The 11,594-nt window shown below is 41.3% G+C and overlaps 3 protein-coding genes across 3 annotated transcripts; all 3 read right to left on the bottom strand.

The window, feature by feature from the left end:
- Positions 1-542: 542 nt before the first annotated feature.
- On the bottom strand, positions 543-3,112 carry ctu1 (cytosolic thiouridylase subunit 1 homolog (S. pombe)). The gene is made up of 3 exons (XM_053325429.1): positions 2,973-3,112; positions 1,595-2,095; positions 543-1,476 (listed from the first exon to the last, which is right to left on the bottom strand). The coding sequence occupies exons 2-3, from the start codon at positions 2,088-2,090 to the stop codon at positions 941-943; spliced, it is 1,032 nt and encodes a 343-aa protein (XP_053181404.1). The 5' UTR covers positions 2,091-2,095; positions 2,973-3,112; the 3' UTR covers positions 543-940.
- A 749-nt stretch (positions 3,113-3,861) lies between these two features.
- crybb2 (crystallin, beta B2) lies at positions 3,862-5,183 on the bottom strand. Its single transcript, XM_053324914.1, has 5 exons — positions 5,121-5,183; positions 4,753-4,871; positions 4,402-4,534; positions 4,159-4,301; positions 3,862-4,030 (listed from the first exon to the last, which is right to left on the bottom strand). Exons 1-5 carry the CDS (start codon positions 5,181-5,183, stop codon positions 3,862-3,864), a joined length of 627 nt encoding a protein of 208 aa, XP_053180889.1.
- A 4,058-nt stretch (positions 5,184-9,241) lies between these two features.
- Positions 9,242-10,603, bottom strand: LOC128364381 (beta-crystallin B3-like). Its single transcript, XM_053324913.1, has 5 exons — positions 10,529-10,603; positions 10,153-10,271; positions 9,885-10,017; positions 9,622-9,764; positions 9,242-9,491 (listed from the first exon to the last, which is right to left on the bottom strand). Exons 1-5 carry the CDS (start codon positions 10,601-10,603, stop codon positions 9,242-9,244), a joined length of 720 nt encoding a protein of 239 aa, XP_053180888.1.
- Between the last annotated feature and the right edge of the window lie 991 nt (positions 10,604-11,594).

Here is an 11,594-nt window from a genome sequence, read left to right as displayed (position 1 = left end):
ATTTGTATGTGCTGCTACTGTTTACCTATACCGTTTCTAGATTATCTTTTAACTAAAACATGACTTTATTAACATGTAGTTATAAATTATTCATTGTCTTTTAAAGATGTATATAAACTAAATTTTGATAGATCTGATGAAACTTGACCTGTACCAACATGATCAACTTTATTTCTGCTGTTGATTTTAAGGAACTTGTGCAGTTTAGAGTCAGAAAGTCAAATTTTAAAGACTGTGATGTTGCATACACATTAATTTGTTCCAAAACCAAAACCAAAAACCAGACTACAGACTTGTTTTATAAACTAAAATTCTGTATTAACATAGTAGCTGTCTGGATGATTGAGGAGCCTGCATATATTTAGAACATTGAATCATTTTGTGTGATTCAAAATTTGTTCACATGCAACAATCTCTCTGTTCATGTAGGATGTTTACTTGGTTAACACTTGTCCATACAATTCAGAGAACATGGAGATAAATGTCAATATATTTATTATAGTTCATAAAACACTTTGGAATGTGACCAAAACCATCATCAGATCCTCCCCATAGACTCAAACAGTGGTACAAAAGAGGTATGAAACTGGGAAATGTATCTTTCATCCACCTTGTTTTGTTGTAAAGATATTTATATTACAACCAAAACAACTGGATACATCTTCAATGTTAAGTTATTATTGAACAGTACCACAAAATAAACATAAATATCTCAGTGATCCAGGTTTGTGGCTGTAAATCAGCAGAAAACTGACTGACTAGGTTTTACTAAAATTGAATGTTCTAAATAAATGTTCAATAAATAATGTTAATGATAAATGAAAACAAGACATTTGATTTATCAGATATATTTTTGTCTCATGTAAAAGAAACAATTTGGTTTATTCTAACATTTCATTATAATTTTCAGTCTGATGGTAAACAAATATGGTCTTATTCGTCAAAAGTCTACAGATTTCAGCTTCCTCTCCTCTTTTTCAGTGAGGGGTTGCTGTGAAAGAAGTTTGTCATGCAGGCGGTGGTGTTTGCCTATACCCAGCTTTGGCAGGCCTCGGTTCAGGCCCTCCAGCAGCACACAGGACTTACACAGTGCCTGGCTGGAGATATAGCCACATCTGCTACATGTCCCCTGCACAGGCATCTTCACCCCCTCCCGCACAGACAGGTTCTCCCCAGAGTGGATGACATCCATGATGGAGCTGGGCCTTACACTCTCAAGGTCCTTTAAGAAGGTCCTTGCATGGCCACGATAAGCATTGGGAGAGTAAATACATTCTGTGGAAAAGTAGTCCAACTTCTTGAAATAAGCATACAAAACGATCTCTTTCTCATATGCATATTTGAGGGGCTTGCAACGTGGCACGACTCCGTCACCCTCACTGGTTGTGGAGATGGCAGTGCAGCGGCGCAGACGAGCTATGTCACCTCGCAAGACGTTCATCAAAACTGTTTCCGCCACGTCATCAGCATTGTGACCTGTGACGAAACACACAATCAGCCAATGGGAAACTTTTGAGCAAAATACGTATTCTTTGACATCAGTGTAAAAGCTGCTCAGTCAGACTTCAAGGATGGCATTTATGTTTGGACTCACCTGTACATATCTTGTCTACTTTCAGCATGATGGCTCCTCTGTCTAGTGCCTGCCTTCTGAACACTCCACAGAAGGTGCAGTTATTTTTCAGTCCCACTTGCTTCACTATAGCATCCATAGTCCAGCCATACAGCTCCTCATATGACACAATCTTCAGTGGCAGCTCATACTGCTGCTGGTTCCTCTTCACTGTCTCCAACGAGTCATCTCGATAACCAGTTATCCCCTCATCCACAGACAGAAGCATGAGCTCAAGGCCATAGTTGTATCTCTCATTCAGGAGCTTCATCACATGTGCCAGCACCGTGGAGTCTTTTCCACCCGAGGCGGCGATTCCTACCGTCTCGCCATGTTTGAACAATTTTGCCGCCACGATTGTCTGATGCACCTCCTCCTCAAAGGCCCAGAAGAAGCACTCCTTACACAGTGAGTGGCCAGTTTTTGGACGTTTCAGCACGGCACGCTTGTCAGCACAGCTGCTGCACAGGACAGGCATCTTGGCTGTAGGCGGAAGTTTGTTGAAAAGGATAACAAGGTTCAAAATTTGTTTAACAGGGGTTCCTGAATATTTCCATGTCAAAAGGCATCAAAATCCAAACAAAACACCAACTCAAAAAACCCAATCTTTTTGCTGCAGGTGCTTTATTACAAGTAAGGTACTGCTTATAGTGTAGATAGTTTGATCCATGTGGTACAGCATTCACTGCCATGCCACATCTGTCCTTACACTAGTCTCTCACTTATCATTAAGTAATATTATACGATTATAATTTCTCTATAGGTTAATAATGCAGTCTGGGCTTTAGGAAGGCTCCCATTACAAAAATATACATACAAATTTAGACCACTGCATGAATATATTTACATGACAAATGTAGTGACTCAATTCCATACCACACCATAATTCTGACCAGATTTGGATGGCGTGGTGATTTACAAATGCTATAATATAAATTGAAGTAACAGATGTTATCTTCATTGTGCTGTCAGACAATGAAGGAGCAACTTCACCTACAGCCAGACAAACTCTACAACGACGCAGTCAAAGTTAGTAACGTGTTCAAAAGAGAGAAAGCCTGCAAACACCGTCTACAGGAGTGTAACGTTACGTATATTCAACTAACTGCCATCATTTGACGCTGACTATGTTAATTGTGAGACTGTCTCAACAACAAACAATTGTCAGTGTTAAACTGACTGTGACACTCTTTTACTGAACTCTGAAAAACCAATACGTTGTATAATTAAAGTACACGAACACAAAACGATAATTATTCATGTTAGGTCAAGCTTAATGCTACCCAACAAACGTGTTGCCAGGTCGAGCTAAGCTAGCCGATAAATTAATCTCCTTTGTTTTAGATGAACATTTTCATACCGAGTTTCCGGTGAGCCGATGTCTGAATTGAGAAACGTAGAGAGAGACCGAACCAGGAAAAACGCTATAAAAAAGATATGTTCTCGTACTTAAACAACACATGTGTTTAACAGACAACTAAAGTAGCATGTTATTCGTCATGTTTACTCTTCTTCACGGAAAATCGGGATGTGACGGTGGTTTAGAATCCCTGCAGCGCATCCAGGCGGTGGGCGCTGGTCAATGCAGCCCAAACAGCAATAATGTCAGCTTTGACATGCCTCCGTGGTACCTCAAGGTTCCCTCCAGACAATATTAAGACTTACAGAAATACTCTGGTTGAAACAATAATATGTCTTATATGTTTTTTACTATAAACTATAATTACACACACACACACTTGTTTAAGTTGACTTATTATTGGACCAGGATTGGCTCCAAACTAGTCATGGTGTCACATATCTGATTTTCAGTAAGCACAGAGAAAATTTCTACTTGCAGCAGATGAATGTGAAAACAATTTCTGCACAAACATCATTCTCCACCATGAAGCTCAAACACTCAACTGAAGGAACAGGAAGATTTTTATTGTGAGAAGAGGGGCTTTAATTAATATAATGCAGTGTTTTTGGAATAACTGTAAATCCCTACGTGGTACCCCTTTTAGATCTTGGTGAAAAGTGTGGTGAAGAACTTGTGCTGATAGGTATGCACAACAAACATGAGCCACATGAGCAAGTGAGATGTAAGCAATAAGGATTTATTAATTTGCTTCAAAGGTTGTCACTACTGCAACAGCTGCAGTAGATATCAAATTGCAGTTTTGGTGTAGATGAGGGACAAAGGGGTCGCTGCTGGAAGGGAGCAAGCCTGCAGAGGTCAGGGTTCATGATTGGAAAGAGTCACAAGCTTAGTTGACGGGGTGAAAAGCACCCCTCTGATGCCACTGCATGTCTCTGATGCGGCGAACCGACTGGATCTGAGGAATCTGGGCTCCAAACTCAGAGTTGTCCTTATACTCGCCCTTTTCAAACAGGTACTGATAGCCTCTGTAGCCTGGATACTGATAGCCCACCCAGCTGGTACGGCAGGAGGACAGAGAGGGACAACAGATGAGAGACAGTTAGATGAGAAACTGGATAGTGGCAATAGACATGTAACAGCTATGCGCAGTATCACACAACATCTGCTGGGAGGATGGACTTACGTGCCGCTCTGAACCCGAACAGAGGAGACCTTCTCCTGGTAGCCGTGTGCGTGAAAACTGGGGACATCATCATCTATGATTTCTATCTTCTTCCCTGCAAAGCTGGGGTTTTCGTAAAGGACAATCTTGTGCTCCTGGCTGTCCTGGGAGAGGAACAAAGCATTGGCACACAGTGAGTGATTTGCTGAGCATCTGGTGGGACAGGTGATAGGGGTGTTTAACTGTTAAAATCTGCTTTCTTACCACTTTAATTGGGCGGAATGCAACAATGGTGTCACTGCGCCTGCTGTTGGTCCAGGAATCCCAGCGAGGATACTCCCCCTTCTCAAACACATACTGCTCCCCCTTACAGTTGGGCTGCTCATATCCCACCCATCTGAGGGGGTGAAGGAGAAAGAGATGGAGGGTCATGACTGGTGCAAGAGCAAAGCAGGAAAGATGGCTGGTGTAATCTGCGTATCACATGTGATTTTGTTTTTGTTTTTTCTGGCCTTTTATTTAACCCCTCTTTCTTTGACTTTCCCACCCTGTCACTGCCTCTCTGTGTTGTTGGATTTTGAATAATTTTCTTGTCTGTCTATGACCCACACTCACGGTCCACACAGCACCAGTATAGAGCCCACTTTCTCCACGCCTGCTTCCTGGAGGTTGTTACAGGGACCAGTCAGCTCATGGCAGCGTCCCTGGAAGTTTTCCTGCTCATAGATAACCAGCTGCAAGCCCATAGCAGAGAAAGGGATAAAAAATGTATTAAAGAACGTGTTTATTGTGGGAGGGTTTTTAGCTTTTGGTCTCAATTGAAAGTGTGCCAATCCAAGAGAGATGTATTGGATGTTTGGAGTGTGTACCGGTTAACAGAATATACAAAAATGAAAATAGGAAGTGTCAACTCCAAGGAGAAAACTGGAAATTGTTATCAAGAGTGTTTGTGTTTGTCTGGTTTGTCTGTTGTTTCCTCTCACCTTAAATGCACTGGTGCCTGGCTGCTGCTGCTTGGATGCGGGGTTCTGGTGATCTGTGGCCATATTGAATGGATCTGCAAGGATGAAGCTAAAACAAAAAATAGACAAAAGTATAAATGAATGATTGTTTCTGATAAATATCTATGAATATTTAAATGATTTATGAAGGTTTTATAACTTTATATTTAAAATATGAGCAGGTAAAACTGCTGTTAATCATGCGTTCATAGATTTTGTTTTCTCATATACATTTTTATAAAAGTGCCCATCCTCAACAAGTTTCTGGAGCCTTCTGAACCCAGAATTACAGCAATGAAACATTGGATAAAGTTTGCAGTGATTAAACCTAAAACATAGTGGCAAATGGAAAAAAAATATTTATAATATTATTTATAAAATTATAAAATAAAACTTATTAAAATACAAAATGACGGACATAAACTGCTTACCAGTACCTGTCTGTGCCAGTGTGTTTGTGATGGCACGATGAGCTCAATATATACGGGGCGCCCAGGGGTGGAAACTCTGCCAACAGTACCCACAGTGTCCAAGCCAGCCTGCAGATCGGCCTGCCATAGGCCCAGCACACTGAAATGAGGGGTCACAGTGTAGCCTGCCCCCACCCCGGGGTGTCACACTCCCACAAAGTTATTTCATTAGTAGTCAGTTTTATCCAGCCAGTCATTGTTCATTATCCACATGATTCAGCACAAACAGTGCCAAGAGTCCCACACCTACAATGAGAGTGTGTGAGAGAGAGAGGGAAGGACTGTAAAAAGATGGGTTTTACTTTGTTTGAGAGACTAGGACAGTCTAAACACTGCTGAATATTTCCACAAGTGGAGGTTTATTATATTTTACTTCTAGAAAACACTAATATTGTTCCATCTGGAAATCCGTTACCACTGCTGAGTGGAAAGATACAAATTTTGAAAAAATAAAAAATAACTGCTACAAAGGTTAAAGTAATCAGTAAAACGTGTTGACCCAACATGCCACCATTCCTTCTTTTGCTAAAAAAAGTGACAGTGTTTAAAAAAAAATCTAAAATAATCAATGCTATATTTCCTAATTGAAATAATTTTAATTACATTGAATTTGCATGTGAACAATCCTGTAAGGGGACGGAAGTTATTGTTGCACTCTTAATATTGAAGCGGAGATGTTGTGTGAAAAGTCAAATGTGTAGTTAGGCATGTAACTAATACGTATAACTTAAATAACATTGGGCTAGAGTGGACAAATGGTTGCCATGTTGGAATGCTTTCAATGGAGATGTTTTGTGGTGAAGCAGGATGGCCTATTTCAATGGTCAGCAGAGGCAGTGGTATGGGGGAAAGTACTTTTACTCAAATACTGTGCTTATACACTGGTACTTCAAATAGTTATGCTTTGCTAGACTTAAATTCCACTATCTATACTTTTCACCAGCAAAAGTCACTATTGGTTAGTATTTGCTTTACAGAATGAGAGTTTAAATGTAAAACATAGAAAGACATGGTGTAGTTTAAAATAGCAAGCAGTATGAGTAGGTGGGCCAGCTTAAACACTAAAACAGAAGTTCAGACCTACAGTGGACCCAGTATAAATGAGAAGACATGGTGAAAAGAAATACTCTTGACAAAAAAGTAATGATATTATAACATTCTTTTATTTTATTGGACACACCACCAATTTCATACACAGAGTGTACTCATCATCAGACGTACTACTCAGGTCAGGAAGGGTCTACAATGAAGGATGCTATGATGTTGCAGCATGCGTGATATACAGTCCAGTTTTGAAGATTGACCAAGGCAAGGGGCTAAAACTCCAGATGTCTGTGCTTCTGCTACTTTATTTTTGACCATATGTTTTTTAATCTGTCTCATGTGAGTGTCCCAAAGTTATGAGAGTGTAATACTAAGTTGTGAAAGAACTACAATTGAAAATGTAGAGCTGTTGATAAAAAATAATGTGCTTAATTATTTTTTGTCCTCAGGCAGAGAGCAGCATTGTCTACATCAGCAATAATTGACAACATGACAGTGCTGCATCCCTAAGCAAGCAGCTGAGAGCCTGACTGGCTCCACGGTCACTGAACTGACCTCTGACCACTATGAGTAACTGCATAAAGATCAATGCATGTAAGAGAGATGAAGACTAATCCACGCTTCTGTGTCTTCTTGTAGATGTGTAGTCATGCAGTTGTATTCATAAAACACTAAGATCACTTGGAGCCACATTATACAAATATGTGTTGTTTTATAAGCCCCCGTTTGCTACCTCAGAGACCAGTTTGACATGTTTAACAGAGTATGAGCAGAGTATATTAAAAGTGGCCTGAATCAAACTGATGTACAATGCAAGTACTTGATGCAGATGGAGACTGTGAGTATTCCTTAAACTATCCAGGTTATGTCATGTGAAATAGTTTGGTGAACTGTTTGTGGCACAATCAAATGCTGGTTCATCATGTGAATAAATCTCATATGAGGCACTTAGTGGAATGTGCTTTTTATAAGACAGACACTCGGTTTGAGAGGTGCTTCGCATTTTGGAAACACTTCGTAAAATATGTGCTGCTTAAAATATTCTAGATGGTCTCTGCTTTGTTGTCATTTCATTACACCTAATTACTCTAAATTCAGTTCAACTGACAAAAGAAAAGACTATGAGAGAGCACTGGTATATTATTTGTGCTGCTTCTGAGTTTAGATGTTGACTGTGCATTGCACTTCTCATTACAGAGATGTGAGGCTTGAAATCTTGTGTTCATGAAGAATACATGAGTTTGTTCTGTTGATAAGGCTTCTGTCAAATAATTTAAGGGTACAACAAAACAATTCAGCTCTTCTGTGGTGCAACCTTTGTGAGTCATTCTGGGATTCTGGGTTTGGGATTTGGTTGTTAAAGCGTACGTCAAAAAGGCTCTATGCTGCACAGCGAAACTCACAGACTTATGTGAAGGACTGACATATGACTCTACAGGACATAGTCCAAAATACACTGACACTTAATAGAATATGTCAGAAATCGACAGACTTGTGTGAGTTGTGTTACTTTATGTAACATGGACTGACTTGACACCCTTAATAAATGCCTCTTAGAACTCTTTCTCACCCTGACTCAGTGTGTTAGAATTTAGCATCCTCCAGATGTGCTATCTTAAGGGTCACAGCTGGTAGACTGCATGTCTTTTGCAAGTATTCAAGATGCCAGATCAAAGTGATGGCATTTTGATTATCTAGGGATAATGAAGTCTAGTTTACCACTTTAGTCTCTGTATTACATCTTTTTAGGTTCTAAAGTATCAAGGGTGTGTACGAAAAGACTCTTCCGCATCATGTTATGTGGGGAATAATTTCTATTTTTGACTATTACATCAGCATCCACTGAATAATGGTTTGCATGTGGAGTTTTATGTCATCATAAAAAGCAATAACATCTGCAGATGGAATCTATTTAGATTATGCAACATCAATCTCGACTCATTGTCTTAACAGAACTGTGCAAGTTTTTGAGATATTTTTCAATATTTACAAGTGTTAAATACATTTAATCCTGATTGACCATTTCACAAAGCATCAGATGGACAATGATGACTATGGGAGGGAATGCAGAGCACTCTGTTTTAATAGCAAGCATACATACAGTATGACATCATCTCCATTGCTGTTAAGCAGATGCGTATCCACATATTCATTGAATAAGTCATGTGCTCCTAAAGCTGAGGATCTGAGCTGTCTGACTAAACTTGGAATACACAAGCGATAAAAGTGGCACTCATGACTTGAAAATAGATTCATTTAAAAGCACATCTGCAGTTTATCTGGCTACATAATTTCCACATACAGTAGATGTTTCTCTTAACGTTACATCTCCGATTGTGGTTTTCCCAAATCTCTATATATCAGTTAATGCCATTTCCACCTCGTCACCTCCACTCCGACTTACAAGTATAACATCACCAACAAACAGGGGCAACTCCAGGTCAAACAACTTTTATTCGCCACTGAAACATGCATGGCACTCCTCACTGGGCACAAGCAGCGTTTGCCATGGTTAGGTTAAGGCAGGAGGCAGAAGAGGCTGTAAGAGGGAGGGGGTGGGGGAAGGGTGGAGGTGGGTGAGGATCCTGCTCAGCTGGCTCCAGCTGTGGCAGGGGGGGCAGGAGGTGCTGGGGCGGGGTCGGGGTCAGGGCCAGGGCCAGGAGCAGGAGCTGGGTCAGGAACAGTGAAACAGCCCCTCTTGTGCCACTGCATGTCCCGCACACGTCGGACAGACTGGATCTGGGGCGCGGGGGCCTCCCAGTCGTTCCAGTGCTTGAAATCTCCTCGTTCAAAGATAAACTGGCGCCCCCTGTAGCCTGGGAACATGTAGCCAACCCATCTGGAAGAAGGGAAAACACAAAAAGTGTGACCACCTCAATATTCACATACTGTCTGACTATGAAGAGTTATTGTGGGTAAAATTGCAAGAGTGAGATATGGATGAAAGTGGGATGAAGGGAAGATCTTACGTTCCGTTGAGAGCCTTAACGCTTGCTACACGATCCTGGAAACCGTGACCCCACAAACTGGGCACATCATCATCAACGATCTCCATCTTTCTACCAGTAAATCCAGGGTTCTCATACAGGTGTAGCTTGTGGTCAGCGCCGTCCTAAAGAGGAGAGATGGACACAGTGATACTTGATGATGAGGCTGAATAATGATGCTATGAGGTCATATTTGAAACCCTGCACATCTTCATGCCAAAAGAGATTTCAAACTAGTCACCCACCACTTTGAGTGGCCTTATAGACAAAAGGGAGTAGCTGTTCTGACTGTTGGTCCAGGTGTCCCAGCGGGGATACTCGCCCTTCTCCAGAATAAACTGCTCTCCTGTGAACCCGTGACGGTCATAACCCACCCAGCTGAGAGGGAGAAAGGAGAACATGTTAGAAAAAGATATGACACATTTATGTCAGGGAAGCTCAATATTTTACAACCTGAAAATGTGAATTTAACAATATCTCTGTTATCAAGAGACCGGATTCAGGATTACTTACGGTCCTGAATCGACTATCACAGAGCCGACCTTCTCGAGGCCCTTCTCTGTCACATCTTTACACTCTGCGGAAAACTCTGCCTTGCATCCCTGGAAGTTCTCGAACTCAAACAGCAACACCTGAATCACAGAGAGAGACCGTTTACAGGGAGATAGTTATTGCAAAGGCACCAGAGGAAGCTTGGATGAAGGCTATCATAAAGTGGGTCACACTCTCCACTGTGGTGATGAGAGAGAAAAGTTTAAAAGAGAGTTGTAGAATTCAAATGGGACTACAAAGCACATACTATCTTTTAATGCCTGCTCTATATAATACCATAGCAATAAGCAAACTTTCAGATTCCTTTGTAACTGTATGCAGATGGTTGTTCCCGTACCTTATATGTGGCTCCAGCTCCACCCTGGCTCTTCCCAGCAGCCAGCTGCTCCGGGGCACTCTGCTGCTCCGACATCCTCCTGATCCACTGCTCCTCCACTTTTTGGCAGCAGCACACACACAGACAAAGCACCATCCATCATGCATGTACAAGCACAAACAGATATGCATACAGGAGGACAGCTCAATGTCACAGTTTCAGTTTATAACTCACCCTTGTATAGAAGAAGTGTATTCAATTTGGCCCTTATATGTTTAGAATATTTGACTCTAAGTACAATACAGTTTACAGCCTAATTCCTTTAAATAAAATAGTCCTTCATTAGGCTCCATTACAATCCATGATAACAAAATCCTCCAAATGGGTCTTCACTCATGCAGCATCATCTAACTCCATTGCATTGGAAATACTATATCGACTGCTATCCCTGTGTGTCCAGAATGAGGCTTTTTACCTGGTTATGACTGCTAGGAAGTGGTAGTGTCCCTCTTTTTCGGTGCCACTTGGTGTTTGGTGGGGTTGAGCCATTAGAGGGCAGGGACAGGGGGGGTATTTATGGTTTATTTCTGGCCACAACAGCAGAAAAGGTGGAGCTGTTGATACAGCAAGTCTGTCGCTCACATTGTGTCCGTAACGCTGCCTCTCAATAGGCAGCTGTGTTGGCACACGCTGCCCTGCCTGTCCGACTGCCTGCCAGCGAGCACTGTGTGCGGGCACAGGGAGAGGGAGCCAAGAGGATTCAGCAAACAGCCCCGCTCAGCACAAACACACACAAACATACACACACTCTCGGACTACACCCGAGCTTAACTGCACTCAACTTCCTCACAAATTCAGGTTAGTGTTATCATTGAGATCAAATACAGCTCTTTCATGAATATCTGTTTCTGTCCATGGGTTTGACTAACAAAGCCAAGTTGCTTTGATTAGATTCATGTCAGTATTATTCTCAGATGTTGCTTGGCTAAATAAAACTTTCAGTGTGTGATTTGATTTAAAATAGAAAGACACACAACACTAGTCAAGGAAATACTCCTTTTTGAATGTTTTATAGGGGTAAACTTAT

The sequence above is a fragment of the Scomber japonicus genome, chromosome 9, assembly GCF_027409825.1.
Source record: "Scomber japonicus isolate fScoJap1 chromosome 9, fScoJap1.pri, whole genome shotgun sequence".
In the NCBI taxonomy this organism is placed as follows: domain Eukaryota; kingdom Metazoa; phylum Chordata; class Actinopteri; order Scombriformes; family Scombridae; genus Scomber; species Scomber japonicus.
This window is presented reverse-complemented; position numbering and strand designations above follow the sequence as displayed.